The sequence below is a fragment of the Lepisma saccharinum genome, chromosome 1, assembly GCF_977018435.1.
Source record: "Lepisma saccharinum chromosome 1, izLepSacc3.1, whole genome shotgun sequence".
NCBI lineage: Eukaryota > Metazoa > Arthropoda > Insecta > Zygentoma > Lepismatidae > Lepisma > Lepisma saccharinum.
In genome coordinates this window covers 206,091,202-206,116,331 of record NC_139229.1, presented here as the reverse complement: position 1 = coordinate 206,116,331, position 25,130 = coordinate 206,091,202, and the positions used below count along the sequence as shown (strand labels likewise).

Below are 25,130 nucleotides of genomic sequence, written 5' to 3'. Positions count from 1 at the left end.
CGTGATACCACAGACAATTCTTTGCTACATGATGAAGGGGTGCAAGTGTGAAAATTTTGAACTTTGGCCTACATGTTTCCAAAATCAAAATCTAGTCTCTAATGGATATTGCAAGATACAGATTGAAAGAACATATGCAGGAAAAAGTACATTTGCATCTTACATCTCTGTCAGGTAAGCACAAAATTTAAATAAAAACCTACATTGATGATGTGGTCTTGATAGAAATTTCCATTGAACATTTTCATTAGGAAACAATTGAACATTTTGGGGCATGGAAGCGAGTTACTTAAAATAAAATTACAATTCACTTATCTCCTTAATTAACACATGCAACCAAGTAATGAAATAGATTTCATCTTAGAAACTACATATTAGTTATTTACTTTGCAAAATCAGAAAATATGAATTATACCTTTATAGTCATACAAATATCTACAAAATGCTCACTAACTTACATGCTATTTTTTGTTATACAAAGATTGGATTGAAAAATCATCAATAATTTTACCAATACCACTATACTACCAATTAGCCTTTCCCAACCATAATTAATAATATGATAAATACAAATTTCTATGAACTATGCTAATATATATGCTAAAAATGAAAAAAAACTTATTGTTTTAAGTTTACTTGTATTGTATATAGTTTTGATATAATTACAAGTCCACAGTATAAAGGTTGATCAAAGGGATGGATGAGTATTATCTGTATTGTATATATTTAATAGATTCCAGAAGTCAAACAAAGTTTGTTTGATAGTACAAGTTCCATAGAAGTAACAATTGGTTATGATGAAGAACAGAGAGCTGCACATCGGCCAGAATCGCTTACTAGGCCTGCCTGGCTGGCGAGCGGGCGAGTAAAACTATATACCTGGGTTTTGACCCATCAAGCATCGAAAGCCCATGGGTAACTGGAAGGCCTTGCAAGACGAAGCTCGCTTATCTTCAGCGAACGCTCATTCCGGTTTTGCACCGTCTACAGATACATGAGTAACGCAGTCACCATTGCCAACTTTTAGATTATAAACTGGTCAAGGAGCTCTTAAAATGTTCATCACTTTTATCAATTTGAAATTGCAGACATTTATTCCATGGTAGAAAACATTTGTATCACTCACACCCAGTGGCGGTGATTTGGTTCCAAAACTAGGGGGCCAAGGTGCAAAAGTGGGGGGGGGGGGAGCAAGGACAGTTTAATTTCCCTTGGTACATGAGGTTAGCGTGGTGCAAAAGTGACAAAAAGTGTGGGGGGCAACTACACCCTCTCGGCCCCGCCCCTAATTGCTGCCACTGCTGACACCTGTAAAGGAGTAACCCCCCCATCCCCCTCTGAACACTAAGGCACAATGGTCCATAAATTGGAACATGAAATCAGAATTTGCATTATAAAAGGGTTTTGAATATTGTCATCTCTTTCAACAAATCGTTGTTCGCTCATGTTGCTAGTTATCTAGTTCTACAGACTGCATTGATACTAATACGATGCAAAATATAATTGTTAGCTTGTATCTTCATACGGGTGCAAATAGCAGGCAATACAATTTACACATTTCAACAAACAAACGACTTAAAAATGGAACCGAGAAAATATTTACGATTTCAAGACCAGAAAAGTGACATAAAATGAACAAGATACACAAACCTATTTCATGACCTTCGAAACAAATTTGGAAAATATGTGGTAGTTGGTTTGACGTAATAATGAAACTAATTTGAGAAGTTACAAAATCTTAGGTACAGTGGCATAGCAACATACTGCGAGGCTCTGGGCGAGATTAGAACGTAAGGCCCCATCCGTTCTTTAAGTTTGAAATATCAATGTGAATCGATTCATAGTCATCAAGAAAATGTCAGCAAATTATCATATTTATATAATAGTGTATAATAATAATAATTAATTTCTGATGAAAATTATATTTAGTAGTATGTGACAGAGAAATTTACCCTTGGCAGAGCTACAGTAACACGCTTCTGCAACTTTCATTAACCAAAGTAGTAGTAATAGTATGTTTTTTAAGATGTTCTTTAAGCAGTAAGACAACTGAAATATCCTTAAATGTGCTAAACTTTTTTTTAAAAAAATCAGAAATACAAACAAAGAATCTTTAAATATAATCTATATATTATTTAATCAGTCATTCTTTGTTTCCTCATTTCAAAGTTTGTAGGATGTAAATGTCACAAACCATGGCTTAAGTAGAAAATATCGAAGGACGCACATAAAATGTCGGTGCTTGATAGAGCGGGGGGAAGGGGTTGCACTAAACCTCAATCCTGTCTAGGGGCCCAAAGTATCTACCTATCTTAAAACTATAGCCATTTGCCCCATAAGTGTGAAATCTTTGGTGTAATCAATTGATACAGCTAATTTCACTTTTTTAAATTAGCAATTTTGACTTTGTTGCACATTAATTGTACCAGTTGACTTTGAATTTTAGGACTTAAATGATAATAATAATTGTGAATCTCATTTTGTTGTTACATCTTAATGTTCTTGTATTATTAAATACTTGATGCAATGGCGTCACAAAATCGTAAAGTTTGCGTCCGTAAGAAACAAATTTGGATCCCTCAAGTACAGTCAGATTCTTCCAGGAAATTTATGTAATTTCTTAGAATGACTGGTTGTGGCTACACTTACATTAAAAATTATACAAATCAATGCTCAACCTCTGAATTTTCACATATTACAACATATCTTTCTTTGACATTTATGTATTCAAAAAAAGAATATACAAATATTTACTTATCCCCTCCCCCGGCCCTCTTAACAGTTGGATGGATAAAAGTAATGATTTTTATTTATAATTTTTGATATTTTTTATTTAAATCGATCTTTTTTTTGGCGCCGTACACATAGATATATTTTTTATATAGAAAGGCTTTTTCTGATAAACGGTCCTGTAAAATATTTGAATAGTTTGATTAAAGCAAATAACAAATTACATATAAATATGCATTTCTCTGTTGCTGGAACTGAACATAATGAACCTAATATGAAAATGTTTGTTGAGTGTGTTAATGAAACTATTATAATTTCAGTAACTTTTCTTACAGTGAAAATAATAAATTCTGGATGTACTTTATAATTTTAACTTAAAATAATTTTTAGAGTCTTTGTAGCTGAATTTTAGTGTTTTAATGATAGTCAAATATCAGCTGTCATATTTATTTACAGTTTAATGAAAATGACACTATTTACGGTTTAACATGATTAGTATTTTGTATATCATTCAATTTAAAAAAATGTGCTATTTTTGCTTGTAAAAATTATTGAATTTTAAATCAAGGGAAATTTAAGTGTTTTTTTTCAGATGACATATTACATTTATTTACGTATGAGCTTCACCCCATCAGTACATATATTTTGTTTCCTTTATTTCCTTTCTTAAAGCATAATAAACACCATTAAATGATTACGAGATTAATATACTTTTGCATAAAGTAATTCTGATATCTACAAATTTCTTGTGTACATTATTCTGTAATTTTATTTAAAGTGATTTCAATAAGTGATTTTATAAAATAGAATTCCCCAATTTAAATCTTGATTTAAATCAAACCACCTTACTTAACAGAAAGCTGGCTTTTGGGCAGCAAATGACACTTTTACATTAGATCTTGCCCTTTCTCATTCAAGAGAGAGATTACTGAGTCCGCTAAATTTGGGCTGAATCATACCCATCAACACTACCTTCCAGAACTTTTTCCTAAGTTTCAATTTTGAGAATGATAGTTCTTTTTCTGTGGTTGTTACTTGAAGAGTAGGAAACAAACAGAAGGCGGTACAGGATACAGAGAACACTGGAAGCTAGTGTAGAGCAAACAAGGAGAAGAAACTTTGCCAAAGCACTTGATTTCAGATTTAAGCACATTCCTGAAATGTAGAACTTGATCAGGAAATTCGGAAGATAAATCAACTTCGTGCCCGTTACAGAGGGCAATAGCTGCATCTGAAGTTGCAAGAACGAAGGAAGAACTGCTAATATTATCCATACCCTTCTTCAGTTTAATACACCGGAAGCATTTAAATGCCCCATACTTTGCTCCATGGCAGTTTGAGGTGCTTTATCATTAACATATTAAAATCGGGTAGGTTATACAAGGTCACGAGACAGAAGAAAACCCAAGACAAAGTGCTTTTTATTCAAGAAAATAATAAATGGATAAAAATGTCCAAGCAATTTTTGCGTTAATGTTTCACATGAGAAATGAGAATTATTTTGACTTTTTCAAGGCCCCTTAGGCTTGGAGCTCCCGCCCGCCTCTGTTTTGACGTATTCATTTAAATTATAACGTTAAACTAGAATATAAAGGCAGATAAAAAAAGGTTTTAATTTTATTGCCCACAAAAATTAACCTTTTCTATCTTTCTCACTTCCATTTATTACGTTTTTTGTATCAACCTCATGGAACACGAGGCCCAGGGTGGTCACCCAGTTCAACCACCCCTTGCTACGCCAATGGTTATTATACAACCTCAAGGCACCTGCGCCTAGCAGAAATTCAAATATTTCCAAGCATAGCGAAATATAATGGCCATTGGCAACACTGACAGTAGTGCTCGCATCTACCTGCGAGCACTACATCGAGCGTCGCGGGTCTTCTTAAGACCCGGGTAATAGAAAAACCTGGCAGGCATTGATGCCTGTGCACAACTGTGACGTGAAGCTCGCTTGCGCGATGTCGAACACCTGGGCTTGATGTGCATGTTGCATATTATTGTATGCAACCCTCGCAGATGGGTTTTTCAGGGTCTTGTGCAGGTCTCTGATGAAGAAGTTTTCCCAGGATATCAGCCAGGTGATTTCCGGATAGGCTTCAGAGTTTTCGAGACAGGGATTGAAGTGCAGAGAATAGTTAGGGTATGGTGAAATTAGTACATGCTTCAAGAATTGCTACTAACAATTAGTTAGTTTGAATATAGCAAGCAAATTATTTCACTAAAAAATAAACTAATTTGGATTCCATAAAATGAAGATGTACACGAGTCATTAGCACAAACAATGAGCATAAAATTGAAATCAGAGAGTTTTGGAATGGTTCAAAACCAAAGTACTTAATGTGCCATGCTATAATTTTGTGGATGTTGAAATATTTTTACATAGATTAATCCATTGATACTGAATTGTTTTATATTGTTAAAATTTTCAAGTATCGGCATCAGTATTGGTGAGAACTGGTAAAGGTAACTAAATCGATAACTAAATGCAAATAAAATTGGTTTCAGGTGGATAGATTTGGCAGACCAAGTCGCAGAAGAGCAACTCCATTTTTTGTACGTAGACTTGAAGAAGATATACCAGAATCCAGTGTAAGAAAAGCATCGACCTTTTGTTTCAAAACGCTTGGGAAAGATGAAGCAGGTAATGCTTCCAATAAGGCACAAATAAATCTAACATTTCTTGCATTTGCTAAGAGGCTAAGATTGAGATCAGTAAAGTGAAGGGGAGAAAAGGAGAGATAATGAGACCAAGTGAGTGAATGTGAGAGTCTGTGTGTATGCATAGGTGAGAGACTGTGCATTTATGTTGTTCAGAAAACTGAAAAATTAACTGTAATAAGTTAATACACTTTGAGACTATTAATTGAAAGCTGATATTATACATGAAATACTTTACCTTGCTGACACAAACCTACTAGTTAGTGAAGTACAGTTATGTGAACTTCTAAGAAAATGCTATAGAATTGTGACTAATAAAAGTTTTTCCTCTCTTCTAGTAATGAATGACAAATGTGAATATGCATTCCTGATTTTTGGTTGCATGAGAGAGAGGGTCACTGAGGTATGTACATGGCAATAATGTTACCAGGTATTTATGTGCAATTAGTTAATTGTGACATTCAGATGAAGGCAATTTGACCTTTTGGTGAAACTTTATCTTCTCATGATAACTGAATTCAAGTGATTGTATAGTCATGCACAATCGAGATTGCAATGACCACACTGACTTTCAACCCAGAAATGCCTTGAGCAGGGAATGGATTTATATGTGAATACATATGGACATAGGAAAATATCAATGGTATTTGGTATTATCTTTGCAAATTGTGGTATGTAAGCTCGAGAAATGCTATCTTCATTTTACATATAATTTCCACATTCCCAAACATTTCCCAACATACCTAGTCTGGCCATAAATACTGTTACACACTATTTTGTGAATACATTTAATATGGTTTCAGATTTTTAAATGTTGTTTTAGTATGTTACACTTACATATATTACACACAAATAGCACCAATCAGTTTTAAAAATGTACACTTTTTGCCATCATGCAGGCTCGAAGTTTCACTGGCCAGGTATCTATTGCAGCACGAATGGTCTGCCCCTGCTGCTATCAAGGAGCACTTCTAACTTTCAATTATAGGGTGCCTCTTCTTACAGACAACTCTGGGCACAGTTTGTAGTCCAAGGTACTGATATCATGGCTATCAGATGGCCAATCAAAAGTGGAGATGAAATTGAGTACACTGGTGTCCAGTCACCGTCGCGTCATCAGTTGCCTTATGAGCTGGGCAAAATATTTCTTGAACATCCAGGATTCATTGCGAAACATTGTTTGGTTCAACAGTGTTATGAGAGGGTGCAGGACACTTTCCACAAACACTTCCGCACGGCTTTTAAGCCCTTTTCTCAAAAATGAGACCTGCTGGAACTCTCATAGCCCACCCCCCAACAAACAAACCATGACTGAGGGGGGCTGGTGGCATCTCTGATTTTTGGGAACTCTCTCACAAACTTCTTGAGAGTTTGAAGCATACTCTCTTTCATTTTGGCGGTTAAAACTTTACTCAGTGGTGAACAATTTCTTATCAGTGAAGAGAATCCTGCAATACCCATGGCAACGTACTGCTGCAGGAGCCATCTCGATTTCAGTTCCCTCTGCTTCTTCACTTGTGGCATCAGGAAATTTCCAGTACACCACCAGTAAACTCCAATTCCAAGGTCTTCAATAAGTACCCTGAACATTGACTGTTGTGAAATGTTCAGCTCCTGTGCCATTATCACTTGCTTCCGGATGGGATTTCAGCGGATGCGAGCCATCACTGCTTTAACAGCCGCAGCTGTTCATACGGTGTGAAGTCGACCAACTCTTTGCCGATCTTTCATGCTACCAGTCTCAGTGAATCTCTGGATTGTCTGATACACAAACCTTTTGCATTCTTGGTTTTGGACTTTTAACCACTGTGTTATTTTTTAAAAAATACCAACGTTTCGGAGGCTGAATCTGCCTCTGTCTTCAGGGTTGCGTGTAGTCTGTTAAATCATATGGTGTCTATAAATGGTTGCCCTGGAGGATTCTTCTCGGTGGCCTAGGCTCCACCTCGTCTGTCGGTCACAAGGACCTCCATATACATTAAGTTGCCAGGGAGGATTATCAGTGGGCCAGGCTCCACTTCGTCAAGAGGCCACGTCAAGACCTATTTTTGTATGTAGGTTGCCAGGAAGGATTATGTTACGGTGGCCCAGGCTCCACCTTGGCAAAGGATTGATGCTGTAGGATATCAACCCCAAAAAAATGAAAAAGCTCCTTCAGTGCTGCTTATGTGCTACTGTCAGACCCTGAATGGTTGTGGACATACAATTCTCCCAGTGCGTGTGCTCCACTGATCATCATTTGTATGCTGACTGGCCAGAGCAGGGTTGGAGATGTATCTGTAAAGGTAACAGTGGTTAAAAGTCCAAAACCAAGAATGAATAAATCACCACTGATTCCAACCATATGCAGAGCAATTACGGCTACTCTGTTTTTATATTCGCCCCACTCCATGCTAAGCAGAAGATACACGCTTGCTCTTTCACAGCTGAACACACAATGGTCAGGAGTTAACTTCAGCACAAGCATGGTTCATGAGCCTGACTACCAGATGTACAGTCCAAGCTGAAAGTTCGTAACAGTATTTATGGCCAGACTAGGTATATGCATGCTATTACTACATTTCTCCTTTCTTGTGTAAAATACAAAGGTTTTCCATTCATCTGTATTCTGTTCACTTCATACTTTCTGTTTATTTTAAATCTGAATAATAGACAATGTATCTGTTATGATAACATTCTCTTAATGGTAGGAAGTGCTAACAATAGAAAGTATAAGCTGAAGCTTTCACAGTGAAATTCTGTGCATATTTTAAATATAGTCCCATTACTAAGTGAAATATTGAATGCAGCTTTAGTCAATATAAATTCGTTTTTAAGGACAACAGCAGGAGATTCATGTTTCAGCACTTAAAAGAAAAGCACATTTTGTATTGCAATTAATGTCATGTAGTTTGATAATCCATTGTTTTGGTAACAGAAAATAACACATTTTGTTTTAGAACTTCGCATTACAATTAATACCATGAATGTTAGTAACAATGGTTCTACATTAGCATGCAATGTTAATTGGACATTATCCATTGTCTAGTGCTTTAAATTATGCTTACTACAACACTGTGTTAATATATATGTTTCGTACACCAATATCATTAATACTGAGGGAGATTTTACAAAAAAGGAAAAAAAGTGACAAGGGAACTTCCACATCACTTGGTCTGGATCATGTGTGTTCTCATTTGAATCTGTTTGATGCACATGGTTTTCCATACTGGAAAGTGACTAATTGTGCACCATGAAATTTTTAAGCTTAGTATAATTACAGTGCCTTGAATAACGTAGTGTGGAAAACGGCACTGTTCTGGGCTCTCTGGTTTCACCCGAATATGATATCACTAGAGGCGCTGGTGTCAGTACAGCTGCATGGCATTCGTCTGCTTATAATGGAAGTAAATGGAGTTTTTGCTGCAACGTCTGATTCTTTTACATGAAGCATTTCTATGAATGTGATAATTGCTATGATATTTGGTACAGTGGTCGCGAAGATTTAAATGAACATTATAGACAGTCGAACACGTCCTGTCGTCGCCATACTTTCATTAATAATCCATATTGAAAAAGTATGCGTGGAATGCTCTTGGTAACTAAATTCTTGTGTATGAATTGGTTTATTATTATTATCATCATCTTTTAAAGATATACGCACTGAAGCATTTGTATTTTTTATATTTACTGTCTCTTTTCTTCCGCTTTAAACTAATCGCAGCGACGATGATAATGATGATTGCATGAAACGACAAGGGCAAACCTACAAAACTTCCTTAGTGCCATCGACATGAGTGTCAGGAAACTTTCAGACCAATGGGACAAGCGACATGGGATGTTCACACTGATGTGACTAGTGACACAAACACTTCCAGACTGTAAAATAGCATTCATTGCGCATGAGGATCCAAAAAACAGCAAACAACACGTTCATATGGCATATTTGCGTGCTAGTTGTTGCTTTGGTCGGAAAGCTCCTTAAGGGAAGGGTGCTCAGACCGAAGTGACGTGCCACAGGGGGAGTTCCCAACTAAGTGCAAGCGACATGGTGCCTTCAGTCTATTAGCAAGAGTTTGCTGCTAATTGTGCGAAGAACATATCTAGCAACACAATAAACCACACGTTACAACAACAGATCTAGGCGACACGATAAGCCACACGTGTCGCTTTGTCGCTCAAACTGGGGCATTTCCTCAATAGCGTGCAACATGTTGCCGTGGTTTGTTGTTCACTCATGCATGATGCAATGAGTGTCTTGCTTTAGGGAGATTGCATACCAAAGCGACAAGCAGCAAGCGACACTTCTCGCTTGAGGATTGCACCAACTGAACGCTTGCCTGTGCTGCCCGTCATGACGCTACGATGTGAAATGTTGCTCTTGATTAGCTAGTTTCCAAGCGACGTGTGTTCGAAGGATCCATGTCGCTTTGGTGTGAAATCCCCGTATCGTTTGTCACGTGTCGCTTTGGTCTAAAATCTCCTTGAGGAAACGGTGTCTCGCTTCCAACCGACATTTGTGATTTGTTGGCTCGGTATGAAATATCTCTTAGGATACTATTTATATTCTAATAACATAGAAATATAAACTCTAGTACACAATCCAACACCTGACGTTTGGAATCACATTGCGATGTTTCTTCTTGTGTTACACATGCTATTTATTTATTTATTAATTTTATTTTACTTTTCTTTCCAAATTAATGCAATTTCGTGACTGCAAATCACTCAACAAATATAACTGTTTCCATCAATTCACGTAATCGGCTTTCAAGACAAACAAATCTACACAATATATTTAAAAAACAAAGTAAGCTGCATTACTTTCATAAGAAAATTAGCAGCCATACTGATCGCACTGACATCTATGTTGTCATCCATCTCGGGGAATCAGTTTCTTGGGTCGTTTTCCACACACTGTTATTCAAGGTGCTGTAGTATAATCAAAGTAAATCCAGAAATATGTGGTGGTTGGACAACTTTTCCACTCCAACAGCAGCAGCACCCGTTTGTGATGATCAAAACATATTACGATTTTACTACATGTAGTGAAAGCAATATCAATGAAATAATTAAATAAAGTTTAGTGCACTTTTTCAGATTTTAATCAATGCTAAGTTTACGTCTTATTCTGAGTTATTCTAGTTATGATAAGCTTCAGGATTGTAATTATACATCTATATGTTCTTGTTATACTTACAGTAGCTCAGTTGAGTACAAAATCATATTGTCTTTTCAGGAGTGCCGAGCAACTCTGTAATGCACACATCAGGATTTCAAGTTAAAAAGTTACATCATCAGTATGCTTTCCAGCTTTTGTTCACTATTTTATATTGTTATTTATAAGGTAATGAAAAATTCTCAAATGCAGAGAATTAATTCTGAAATATTCAAGATGATGATTTTTATGTGCAAGTACTACACAAAACATGTTACAGAATAGCATGTGTAACATGCATTTCTGATAAATTTCCTAATAACTTTCAAGGTAAAGTGTAAAGTGGTTGTTTGAAAGTTACATGAACAAAGTTACACAAATTTCTGTTTCTAAAGTGCATTGTGAAGAAGAAACTTGTAAATTAAATTACATGTACACACCAATGATTTTACTGTTTAAAAATTAATTTCAATAGAACATTTTAAGAAACAATATGATACACACCTGTTTCCGATGTATTTTTTAAAAAAATATAATAATTATACTGTCTCTGGTATCTCTGGAGCAAGAAAATGAAAACAAGTCTCTGCGCAAGTAGTGACATGAGATGGCTCCGCCAATGAACATGAAAGAGGGAATGGGATTGCATGGAGGGGAAGAAAGAGACGGCAATTACCAACCTTCACAGTAGCATGTACAGCTTTGCTCTGTCCACTAGATTTCCCTCCCTCCTCTGTTGCTGTGTGTGACCTTGCCCCATGGATTCCGGGGACAGAGTATAAGCTATAAGAAGTCTTTGAAAATTGAAAGAGTATAGATTTCTTGCATGCTCTCTGGTATCCAAAGTATGCATTTATGTTAAAATGAATCTTCTACTGAAGAAATTTCATTAAAATGACCAGTACATCTAAAATAAAAGTTTTGGAGCATATTTTAGCACGCTGTTTGTATTATTACCTTCTCTGATCATCATCCTAATTCACAATACTGGCAGAAACTGATGACTTAACATCTGACAGTGTGGGAACCACAAATTGCTTTGATTACTTCTCGAGATGTAGTTGATTCTGGCTTCCAGTTTTTGATCTCTCTCCATCCTTGTATGTACTTGCAGAGGCTTAAAATTCATATTCTCCCTCAAACATAAAGGTTTATAATCCTGACCAACATTATCGGCTTACTCCAAGAGAATTCTGGGAAAGAACTTTTAATGAATGCCACGGTTGCTCCTTCCTGATTTCAAAGCAGTCTCTTTCCTGCAAGTGATTTTCTTATTGAATGTACATAGGCCCAGTGTAAATCCCACCAAACACATATTCATAACAGCTGAAGAAACTTTCATGTTAAAAGGCTACAAGATAAGTCTAACTTTTGTATTAAGTGTCTCAGCATAATGAACAGTGATAGTAACTAGATATTATTTTTTTCTGTATCACAATTCCACAAATCACAATGTGCATGTGAGTACATGTTTTCTTTAGCCATCTTGTACACTTCCTATTTGTCTGCCCCAAATTGATTCAAAGTCCTGAATTTGTGAATTTGGCAACGTAACACTTTAGAGTAGAGACAGATTATCCCATTAAATGAAAAATGCTGTCATGACATCTTTTCATTCTGCCACATTCCATGAAGTTATAATAACCTATGAGCCAGTAACACAATGCATGATCAAACAGACATTGTAAGTACAGTTAAGAATGTTGAAGAATATTTACAATTCTTCGTCCTTAAATTGAAAAAAGGGGATTGAAATACTGAACAGGATTTACTCCTCCTGGAGATAATCACAATCACATTTGAACTCAAGGAGGCAAATTTCTCATGTTTTTAGGAGAACTTTCAGTTATGATACCTTGTACCCAGTGGCATGCCCAGGGGTGGGTGGATTATAACCCCCCCCCCTTTTCGGCCCAGGATTCCCCCCCAAAAAAATCAAACGCAGGAAAAGATGGCAAAATGAGGGCTGACTACTAAAAAATGTATACCTAACTCCCTCCTTTTGAAAATCCTGGGCACGCCACTGCTTGCATCATACATCTGCAAAGTGTCTTTTCCTTGATCTATGGTGAAAAATATTTTGGAACACCGACTTGGAGAGGTATCAACAGATATTTCCCAGAATCATACATAAGCCTTTTCGTAGAAGGCCATTTACCTTCTGAAAAAAGTTTCTGATAAGAGGGATTCTTGAACCAAGAACTTTCCATTCTGCAAGAGAACACTACTTTAACTTGATTTTAAATGTCATGTATTTGCCAGCTCTGCAGTACTCAAAAACAGGGGATGTCCACAGACATTACCCACCTTCCTCAAACAAGTTTTATAGTAAATTTAACATTTTACACTGTCATCCATTAAATTAAACTCATTACCTGCCAAGGAACTAATAACTCTGAATTTTTAATTTTTTTTTTAATATTGCCTTTTTTAAAAATTTTGGGGTAATTTCTTTACTATTTTTAGGTTATTACATGACTTGCCCTAGTGATGAGTATTGCATCACAGAAAATTCAAGCAAACTGAGCAGAAGGAGCATTCCTCGAGGTATGCATTGCATAAATATGTACCCAGAAAATATCAAAATCATGTTCACTTAACAGAAAAAAAAGAAAGAAAGCAGAGGGGATGAGAATTGAACCTATGATATTTTGTTCTTGAAAAAGAAGGGTAATCCTGTTATCCATCTCACAAACTCCTCTATGAGATTACTAAAGATAAACTTTTTAGAACACATGGATATTTGTGGAAACAACCATCTGCCGGTTTTCAAATCACTTTTTTTTGCCATAGCTTGTGGAAAAGACACAGTTTTGGAGAATTGTCATTAATTTTACAATGAAAAATAGTAAATATTCTTAATTCTACTCATGGTTACTGTTTGATTATATTACTGGCTTGTAGTTTCTAACTTAATGGAATGTGGGACAATGAAAAAAAAAATCACAACAGTGCTTGGAATTAGTAGGAAGGCCCATTTCAAATTTGCCTACTATGGCAAAAGATTGGTAGGGCATCTGACTGTCATGTGGAAAACCCGGGTTCGATTCCCAGGGTGAGTGATCTAAGAAGGAACATTTCTGGCCTTTTCCCCACATAAAGCAGCTCCTGGGCTCAGCCAGCCTCAAGTCAATGGGTACCTGGATGGGGGGGGGATAAGGTTACCAGAAAATGGTGCTGATCGCATCACCTCCAAAATGGCCGAGATCGTGAATGTGTGAGGCCCTCCCACACATCCGCTAAATGTGACATTTCACGGAAATCTTTACCTTTACCTTCTACCTCAGAAATGCTATGCTATTTTTATTTACGCTAGATTTATGAATTCACCACTGGATTTTTCCAAGGTGGACAAATACGAAGATGCAAAGTGTACTCTCAGAATATACCTAAAGATCTTAGTAAAGTCACTCGGCAACAGTAACTCTTTGATTGGCCAGATTCTCTTGGAAGTTGATATATGTAATTATAACAACAACTAGAGCCCAGAACTTTAACATATTTTATATTTGGCATTGGATAGAATACTGGGGTAAGATCTTTATGTATCTGATGAAAAACAGCCGAAATAGACCAACTTGATATAGCATATTTTCAAATATTTTACCAATTTAGCATTTCTACAACATATTTCTTCGATTTTCTCATAATAAAGACATATTTCTATATAAGTTCATAATTGTTTTGCATATAATCAGTTATTTTATAATTTATTCTTCGTACCTATAGCACAACAGATAGTTTATATTATTGATGGCAGGATAAGGAAATAACAAAGAAATTAAAAGCGATGGCAGGATAAGGAAATAACAAAGAAATTAAAAGCGGATGCCATCTTTTCCTATCAACCAGTACAGAACAGTAATACACCCCCTTCTTCTTCTATCCCGCTTACAATTGATAGTCGTGCAAACATTATTGAGGAAAAAATGTTCTCAGTCATTGTTGTGCGGGCATGAGAATCACTGTAATCAAGTTTCAATTGTTCTAATTTCTTTACCTGTTTCTCGCTTCTCCCAACAATCAGTCAAAATACACTCTCTTGAAAATTGTAAACAATTGAAAGCTGTTCAGAATATTTACAAATTTTAATACATAAGTTTTCCAGGGGAACTAGATCATAGCAATCTACCAGTTTTGTTTTAAAATATTCATAATTTCATATAATTATTCACAAAATAGATTTCTCCCCACAATAAAGTTGGAAAAATAATGAAAATTATGTATTTTGCATAATTTCCAGAATATTTAGATGCAACAGTGTTGTCTGGCATTTTTGCTGGCTACGAGGCACCCAGACTCCATAGAAGTATTGAAAATCAATTCCAACAAATGCTGCTCATATCAAAACAGAGTTATCTAATATTTTATATTTGTTACATTATTACTAAACATTGAATCAGTGCACTGAAGTGAATAAAGGACTGCAAATCCAGTTGTAAATTTAATCTTACAACTAAATATCATCTAGAAACGGATGAAGAGACTGGACAACACACCACGTAGTAATAATAAAAACTCTTCTACACAATATACTTCAGCATTTTTCTCATCACTCCACTCCTTTATTCCATAAGAATAAACATAAATCAGTGCAAAAAAGAGAGCAGAAAAATCAGATTTGAAAATAGCAATCATTTATTGAATGATGATTTCAAAAAGATAACATTTCTTATTTTAAATTTCATTACTTATAATACAGAATATACTACAGTGGAACCTTGATTACATAACATTTTACTCCATCGAGACTAGGAAAGTAAAATAGAGGTTCCACTGTAAACCGTAAAATTAATCAGACTTTACAATTAGTATAAATTAAAATACATTAAATGTTAAAATAAACCATCAGAAGCTGCAACAAATCACCGATTCATAAATTAAATGCAGAATGCATATTCTACATACTATTCTACGTTCTGAAAATAACTTAGTATTATATAATGAAGTGCATAAAGCCCACAAGGAGGAAGACAACTAAAGTGAATCTTGAGGGGAATGATCTCCTTTTCAAAATACTTTATGATTATAGTGATTAAAACATGTTGATGAATGAGTGTTATCTCCTTAATCATTACACTAAACTTACATTGGAGATGCAGTAACTTCCACACTCATTCAAATATGTTCATTTTTCTCAGTGTGCATTCGTGTTACACTCATAAACACACTTCTTTTTCTAAGCTCATGAAAAAGTCTCTATATTTAATTTGAGGAACACCCAAAAGGAACATTTGGCAAATAAGGTGGATATAATGAGTACACTACATTTCCCCTAATACGTAGACTGTCATTGACATGATACTCAAAATATACTTTCACATTTTAAGCTATGCAATTCTCTCATGAGTTACTTTCTCAGGCACGGTGCATATAAAATATTGCTACCATTTCCAAATTTTGGTAACATTTTATTACAAAAATTATGATAACTTGGATGGAAAAGGTCCAAAGGCAGTCATTGTTGACTTAATTTACACTAAGATACAAATTAATTAAAAAAATTGTCACAAATTTGATGCTCAAGCATGACTTAAAATCACACAATCTGTGCTCTAATATTTAAAGAGAAAAAAGTGCTTATTTTGGTTAATCTTGAAAAAAGAGAGCTGTAGCTACACACTTATGATTTTGTATTACTGTCAGTCATAAAAAATGCTTTTAGTTTAAAAATATCATATTAAGTTCGTGTGTAAATTATCCATAAATGCACAATTATTTACAATGTTTCCAAAGTTTACAGTAATACTGTACATGTAACAACTATCCTTCATTTTAATTTTTGAGATTGATCCAATACACAACGTAATCTGTGTTAACTCTGAATTTAAAAACCCTACATCAAAGAATTACACACAAAAAAATTACACAAAACCAAATAGTGTAACACATATAAAAAGGAAATAAAATAATGGAAAAAAAATTGTCACAATAAAATACCATAAGGTATACAAAAGCATTGATTTAGGCAATTTGTATACATAAAGATATTAACAAATAAAATTATGCTAATGTAAGTAAACAATTAAATCATCATTTACTTCAGACAAAAGGGGTGTAAGGGGTGCTACTTCCACGTAATGCACCCAATAGTCAACCTCACTTCCACATAGTACACCCTGGACTGCAGACTAACGAGGCTCTGGCGACTGGCCCCATGGCCAGTATAATTTTGTTTCTGTTGTCCTGTGTTTTGTCCTTATTTGTGCTGAGTGCTCCTTTACAGCCTCAGCTTTTAACGAAAGTCAGAAGATTTTAATATTTTATGATTTTAGTTGCAACGTTCGAGTTGTTCTGTGCAACAATAAGGGGCTGGACCCCGTATAATGTGATGGGTGCAAAATAGCAGTGCTGACGCACCCAAATTTTTAAATTAAATAAATAAAATAAACTTCAGACAAAACTATGTACTGTAATATATTTTTTGCACCTTTGTGCAATCATAATACATTTTCTTTAAAAGCAATATTATTAATGATATACTTTACATCTACTGAATTGCATTTGTCTTTCCCTTTAGTTCACATGCAGTTTATATTGAGAGCAGCCTGAACATTTTGATGTACCATGAATTTCAGCTTAATATGGATTAATTGATCACCAGTCCACAAATTATGCAATACAAGTATGACATTTTCATTCCATATAAACAATGCATTGAAAATTATAACAATTAATGGTATACACCTGATTACTGTAGATCCTGAGAAGTGAACAACATAGATAATAGTTAAGAATTTATGTAAAAAAACAGAGATGCTAAAAAAACAGAATAACAGTAAACATTCACAGGATGCGAAGGAGATAATATACCTCGTAATTTGTAATTTACTGAGGAATACCTTTCTTACCTATAGAGATAATATTTCTCAAGGTCTCACACAGCACAAATATCACAAACAAAAAACTGTTCAATGTGACAAAATGAATAGGTACCAGGGAAAACCAATATGCTTAAACATACTGGCACAAACTGTATATTATGCTTTAGAAAATAGATTTGAGGACAGAAACTTCTTATGGAAGACGTCTTATGGAAGGAGCTGACAGCTGCTCTCTGTATCAAGTGGATTTAATCAAATGAAGCTTTTGAAATGCCTACTTTTAAACAGCTTTATTGCATATGGTAGGGATGGGACAGATTAATCAGTACTCTGTCGGTATTGGTCGATATAGGTATATTAGTGTATCGGTTTATCAATAAAATTACTGATCCTTTTTCCGATCTGATACATCTATAAATATCATGCAATTTTTGTTCAATATTGTGCCATTTTGTTAATCTTTCATGGATATAACATATAATCTCAATTGCATAATTTTTTAAAAGTAAATTTCTTAATATGCAGCTTCTTGTGCATTGCAAAACCTTGGCTCAATTTATACATATTTATAGCATACATTTATTAAGGAGGTCAATGAACCTGTTAGAATTTTATATTGACACTTCGGTATCGGTATCAGCCAAATGTTCATATCGACCCATCTCTACTATGTAGTACTGTATATCCAGAAAGTAAATACTGTGGCCAATGCTGGAACTAACATTCAAGAGTGAGAAATTGTTTGGAACATGTAACAATGGCATTTCACATATTACAATACACAAGACATGCCACATTAGAGTAGATGGAGGAAGTCTAGTTTCCTTTCCAGCTTGTGCATCATGGGTTTACAGATGTATATATACTATAAAATCTTGTCTCGAAATCCATAAACAGGTGCAAACATTAATCTTACAATTGTTAATAACCATGTTGCAAGCTGCCATTTCAAGAATTTTGATTAACCCTTTCTAGACGAGCGATGGGCATAGCCCACTGTTCACTATAAAATTTTATTGTGAATGGATGATGGGCTACAATAGCACCACGTCTCTTACGCACGTGTTTTGTAACCACCTCTTTCAAATTCCAACTGACAGACGTCATGTTTCCTTCATTGCTGATCTTTACTTGTACTCATTTTGCATTCTGTTGTGCTTTTGTTTATTCTCTTGAGAATAGTATTGAATAATTTATATGCACAATGTAGGAAATTTTAACGAGAATTTCACTTCCAATTGCACAGTTAGTGATGATTTTGATCCAACTAGGAGGTTTTTAGGTTATCTTCATTAATTAATCCTATATTACCTATTCAAAATATGTTTTCAGTAACTTTAAACAATGTTACATTTTTCTTTACTTTCAAAAAATTGTTAAAGAAAAAAAATCATAAATGTGAGAAAATTTATAAACTGTAACATATTATCAATATATGGAAAGAGAACATGTAGATTTCAGAAAAAAAAGTTAAATGATATGATAATAATAACACACTCAACAACATATTTTCGATGATTTTCTGAAAAACAGCCAAAAAAACTCCCATCTTCTGGAAAGAAATTGGTATTTCCAGGCCCGTCCGGAAAGGGTTAAATTTAAACATGTATAGTTGGAAAGAAAGAAAAAAAAGGAGAGAAAAGAGAATCAAATGGTACATTGTTATTTAATATAAGTGATACAAAATGGTTAATATGCTAACATTTGAATTATGCAATGGCGTAAAGAACATAATCATCCTTAATAACCTTATGGTATTGATATCCTGTTTTAAAAAAATCTTTCTGGCATATGTTATTTAGATATCATTTCCAGAAAAGGTGATAACACTACTTTCAATTGACCTGGAGTGAGTGTGACATGTGCAATCTCTAAGATTTAGTCTGAAAATTTTTCATATTTGAATTTTTGCTTGCACTATCATAATCAAATGAGCAGTTAATTTCACAGTACACATAGGAAAAGTTTTGTTACATTTTCTGCAATTTGAGTAGGCTAAAATTAACAGCCTTTGTTGCAGCAATTGTTGCTTAAGAGGAAGCGAAGGATAAAATAATAAGGCAATTTGGGATAGGTAGCTGATGTGATGTGATTCGCTCTGTTTATAAAGTGTTTTTTCAAGTACCCTACAGTGCAAGTAAGAGTTGCAGCCCCTTGCTTGCCTTCCCCTCATCTTCGATGTACAACGCTGTTGTCCTCATAAGCCACACATAAGCACTATAAAGTGCAAAGTCCAAGTGGATGATACACAATCCAATACACAAGCACAAAATTTACAAACTGTAGTAAATACTAACAGTTTTGGTTCAAAATAAATATATATTGGTTTCAATTGCATCAAATTTGCTTATTTACACAGTACAGGCAGTTTTAACACACAAGTAAGTTCAAAACATTTCTGTGGAAAAACCATTGTACTAAACCATTATTCAAAATATTTCATTTTTACCTCCTACAGCTCATACTTAAATGCAAAATGTACAACTCCCATATCACAGAGAGTGCAACAGTATTAAACAAGATAGACACTAATTTAGGAAATTACCACCTCTTGCAACAATATTAAATACACTTTACAATGCAAGAAGAAAAAAAGATTAATTTTAGCATTAATTAACCTTGCAGTCTTTTGATAGGTTCTCTGTCTCCACCAAACTGGAAAGATAAACAGAAAATTTTATACTCTCAAATAGAAATAAACAAAACATGTACTTAGGAGGTATTATCCAGGATTTTTGAGACTGACACTATCATCTGGACAGCAGTTGTAGTAGTGCGATGCAATGGTAGGTGACAAAAGAACTCGCTTCCACATCATGACAACCATAATTTTACACTTCCTTGATCATCAGCAACTTTTAAACAAAAAATAATTGGCTCATCCCCATGCACCTGACTTGGTCCCTTTGAATCTTTTCTGTTCCCCTGACTAGAGATCATATTGAAAGGCTGCCAGTTTGACATGACCCAGATGATCCAAGCAGAAATACAGGCAGTTCTGGACATCTTCACAGACTATGACTTTCAGGATGCTCTTTTAAAATGACACATTTGCTGGGAGTGGCATGCATGTGCAAAGAGGAGCTACTTCAAGGGTGATGGCTGCCAATAGGACATAGGTGAGTTTCTGACAAGATGGTAGCACCAGTCTCAGAAATTTTGGATACCATCTTGTAACTTAAGTTTTTGCAAACTGTTCATATAGCCACGGGTATCGTAGTTTAAATAAAAAAAATAAATAAAATAAATGAATTTCAACTCATTACAAGTACATTACAAATATTTTATTTATTTATGACACTAACAGAATTTTTTAATAATTATATGTTAATTCAGAAAACATAATTGCCTTCCAATTTCAGACTGCAAAAATTAGCAAATAATTGATTCTGAACATCAAATTATAACTTTCGTTGTTATTTATTCCACACATGCTTCACAAATTTCCCTTTATGATAATTGTGAAATATGACATTTACCCAATTATGATATTTCTTATAATAACCATGACAAACCTTTATATTTACAATGTAATAGGCTTGACAAAACAAACAAAGATGTATAACCATAAACTGCAATTTGCAACTGAACAAGAATATTTTCTTGTTAAGTTGTGTTTGGTCTGGAAAATGTACAGAGCAATCAAAACAGTGTGATTCTATTATAAAAAATGTATTAATCAAAGAACGTTACATATATATAAAAAATGAATCACATGTTAAGAAACAGTGAATGTTAGCTTTTGATGGATGTGAAAGGTGTACCTTTTAGCAGGGTGTTATGTGGTCAAACCATCAAGCACCATTGCTGCGAATTTCTAGCTTTCTAGACTAGAGCCTAATACAGAGTGTTTGATAGATCAATTGATTGAGTTGGTGTTTGAAGTCTACTTTATGCACAGTAAGGCTAATTGGAACTGGACCTACAGTTTGAAGTGGAATCCGAACAACTGTGCTATGTGCCTCCACCGGGTATCGAACCCGGGACCCCTTGATTACAAGGCGAAGATGCTACCACTGTGCCATCAGGAAGGCCCCTAATACAGAGTGTTTCAAAAGTTGCACAACCCAAACTTTGAAAACTGTAAGAGATATTTACACCATGTTTTCGGCATTATAAAGTCTCATCCATTGACATATTTTTCAATGCTTGACATTATCACTTTACTCCATACAGAAAATCAGATAAATTAATAACAGTGGTAGGCAGCATTCAAATTTTTCCAGAAATGCGATTAAGAAATTATCAAAGGGCCATAATTAGACGTCTGATAACTGATACCATGTCAATATGTCATTTGCGACCATTGTTGTTCATGTGCAGCATTTCATGGATTTATGACTATCGATTTTATGGGTTGAGTGAAAAGGTGCCATTTTTGGGACATATCTCCGTAGCTGGCAACAATAGCAGGCTGAAATTTTGTCAACAGATGCACACAATATGTGCTTAAATGTTGGCTCTACATTTACGTGAAAAATAAAAAATCATGATTTTGTACCGAAATTGGACTTTAGAGAGAATCGTAGGCTGCTCCTGGCTACCCTGAATTCTCTTTGCTCCGTATTTATGAATCAGGGTTCCCATTTTGTAACAAGGCCCATCAGCTGTATACGAATGGCAGGGTTGCCAGGTGCATAGAAATTTACACTTAGTCCAATTTTGGTGCAAAATTATGAATTTAGTTTCTCATGCAAATGTAGGGCCAATTAAATATTGCACATGTTGCATGCGTCTGTTGACAAAATTTCGACCTGCTAGTGTTGCCAGCTATGGAGATATGTCCCCAAAAATGGCACTTTTTCACTCAACCTATGAAATAGCCCATCATAAATCCATCAAATGCTGCACATGATCAATATTGGTCGCAAATGAGAGATTGACATGGCATCAGTAATCAGACGTCTAATTATGGCCCTTTGATAATTTCTTGTATCTTTTTCTCACTCAAAAGCACATTTCTGGAAAAATTTTAACACTGTCTTCCACCAGTTATTAATTTATCTGATTTTCTGAATGGAGTAAAGTGATAATGTTAAGCATTGAAAAATATGGATGAGGCTTTATAATGCAGAAAACCCAGTGTAAATATATCTTACGGTTTTCATGATATAAATTTTCGAAGTTTGGGTTGCATGACTTTTGTAACACACTGTACCTATAGGCATGCATATTTCGTTTTTGACGAAAACACAAAATGTGAAATAACACATTGTAATGTTAATTTATGTTTCTGAAAGATATGAAGTGCATTTTCCTGCTCTATTTTCTCACGAAATAATGTGAAATGAATTGCAAAATAGATTCTTAAACACAAAATTTAGAGTTGATTTAACGACCTGACACTTTCTGAAGTTTGGATTATCTTGTGAGTTATGCAATTCACTGAAAATTGATTAATTCTGCTGTAAATACTTGAGAAGCTAAAATTGAACCTTCATACAGGACTAAACTTAATACTCTGGTAACTACATAAATGTGCTATTAGAAGGGATATGTTTATTTTGGGTAATAAGTGCAGTTTTTAAATCAAATTTTAGGATTATATTCACAATTTTAAAACCAAGCTGTCATTTTACACACTGATTTTGATCCAATTTTTCACTGCTATAATACTACAATTTTATTTTATTTATCACTTTTGAATTGACTCCATTTTTGTACCGAAATTTTGCTTTTTTATTTACCAAAAATATGTGAATCTACCAATACTAATACTTTTCAAGTAGCTCCTCATTTGTCCTCATATGCTGAGCGTACACCAAAATTTTGAAACTCTCAAGATCGATTGAACCTGTGAATGTTCGCAACAACGTTGAGGGTGCTAACTATTTAGCTACGTGAGAGCCCATTGGAAACAGGAACTCCAGGCATAATTCAACAGATTCGGCACAAGATCAAATTCCTTTCCGAGGTCTGTGACAAATGGACCACACATATGATTGATTAACAGTTTGCAAGTAACATGATTATATGATCCAGGCATTCTTTTGCAACAAACCTCCACATCTTTAGTCAAAACTAAGCAGTGAAAACTTATAATCGTAGCCATGACTTGAGGTGAGTTTTAAACAATATTTCTTTACTTCGTGAAAATTGTGATGCAAAATTATAATTTTAAAGTGTGACTCTCGGAATACATTATTACTTATGTTTGTTTGAGTTGGTGTTTTTAAGTACACTTTATGCACAGTACGGCTAATCAGGACTGGACCTACAGTTTAAAGTGGGATCCGAACCACTATGTGCCTCCACCAGGTATCAAACCCAGGACCCCTTGATTACAAGGCAACGATGCTACCACTGCGCCATCGGGAAGGCCTATTTACTCATGTACGGTATGAGCCAAAATATACAGTACTGAAACTCGCGCACCTCGAACAAGCATGTGCGTTTGCCGATGGGGCATAGCTCCAGCCGCTCGTGTTCTCAGTAGTAAAAAGGAAGTTATAACTTGCTAATAGTGTGTATGTTAGTGTTTCTTTCAGGATAAATAAACTCACAGATGATGACAATTTAATGTTAGTCTTTTAATTTCAGTACTGTATATTTTGGCGCATACTGTATAATGTGCACTTTTTTCCAAAATATTTGCCCCCAAAAACTGTGGTGCATATTATGCATGGAATAATTTGCACAGCCAAGATGACACCGTACAGGGTTATTCCACGATTTTGCAACACTTGCATTGATTTTTCATGTTTTCTGAACCCTATCATTTTATATATCGTTGTAAAGCTTAAATCCTGCAGTGTCTGAATATGGTAACAGTACACCATTGAAGATAGCAACACTAATGTGAAATTCAGTTGAAATAACCTCATTACAAAGTGAAGGAACATTCTGATTTTTATGGTACTTTGGATGAAAGAAAAGATAAGGAAAAAGTGTGTAAATGCATTATTGAAAGAAATCTTTTGCTGCTAACTGCTAATTTGAGGGTCCTCAATGTACTTTGTATGTTACGTTAGTCACTGAGAAAGTACAGTCAACTCTCGATACAACGACCTTTCACAGTTCCCAGGAAAAGGATCATTATTTCGAAGGGGTTGTTATTGGAATTTGCACCAATTTTCAGCTTAAACGGAGCTCAAATGGACATAAAGATGCCTAGGAGACGGTAACACCATTTATCCTGGTAGTATTATACAACCTGTTATGCACATGACGCGTGTTGTGAGAAGGAAAATAGAACATGAAAACAGTATCACAAAAAAGGATTTAAAATAATGTTACTTTCAATTGTGCACAGTTATTGCCCTTCCAGGAAATTCTTACAATTCAAGTTCATGAGAAACCCGTTTGCACAGAGACCTATGAAAAGGAAAACAATCTCTCACTTATTGCAAGCAAAACTCGAAGGATCTTGACACCAGTCACACTGGCGCCAGCAAAATTCGGGAGATAATGGGCCAGAATGAATGGATTTTATACGGGTCTACTGGTGTGGGGTAACATTGGTGCGCTTGGGGGAGGGGAGGGTAGAGGTCAAGTGCTATTGGATATCAATCAAGCTTGGTGTGGTGGTGTCTATTTTTAGATCAGACTCACTTGCGAGTGGTAGAGTACTCGTGAAGGGAATGAGTGCGAATAAAACGAGTGCAAAAAACGTATTTTTCGGCAGATTTCCTTCAATTTTTTCCAATTTTTTTACGGTTTACAGGAAAAGGGTCGTTATATCTTGGGTCGTAGAATCGAGAGTTGACTGTATATATTTTGAAGTTGTTTTTTTTTTAAAATAGTAAAGAATTAATGAGCAAAACCACGTATAAAGTTTG

At 35.0% G+C, this 25,130-nt stretch overlaps 2 protein-coding genes across 2 annotated transcripts in view; one reads left to right on the top strand and one right to left on the bottom strand.

The window, feature by feature from the left end:
- The window catches only part of LOC145991340 (uncharacterized), a 38,594-nt gene extending 27,130 nt beyond the window's left edge, over window positions 1–11,464 (top strand). Inside the window, exons 5-7 of the mRNA XM_083127342.1 lie at window positions 5,239–5,374; window positions 5,730–5,794; window positions 10,610–11,464. Coding sequence (XP_082983468.1) covers window positions 5,239–5,374; window positions 5,730–5,794; window positions 10,610–10,630 — 222 coding nt within the window. The 3' untranslated portion in view covers window positions 10,631–11,464. The remainder of the gene's footprint in view (window positions 1–5,238; window positions 5,375–5,729; window positions 5,795–10,609) is intronic.
- A 3,679-nt stretch (window positions 11,465–15,143) lies between these two features.
- LOC145978421 (protein argonaute-2-like) overlaps window positions 15,144–25,130 on the bottom strand; it is a 115,650-nt gene continuing 105,663 nt past the window's right edge. Inside the window, exon 24 of the mRNA XM_083111054.1 lies at window positions 15,144–20,007. The gene's annotated coding sequence lies outside the window, so the exon portion shown is untranslated. The remainder of the gene's footprint in view (window positions 20,008–25,130) is intronic.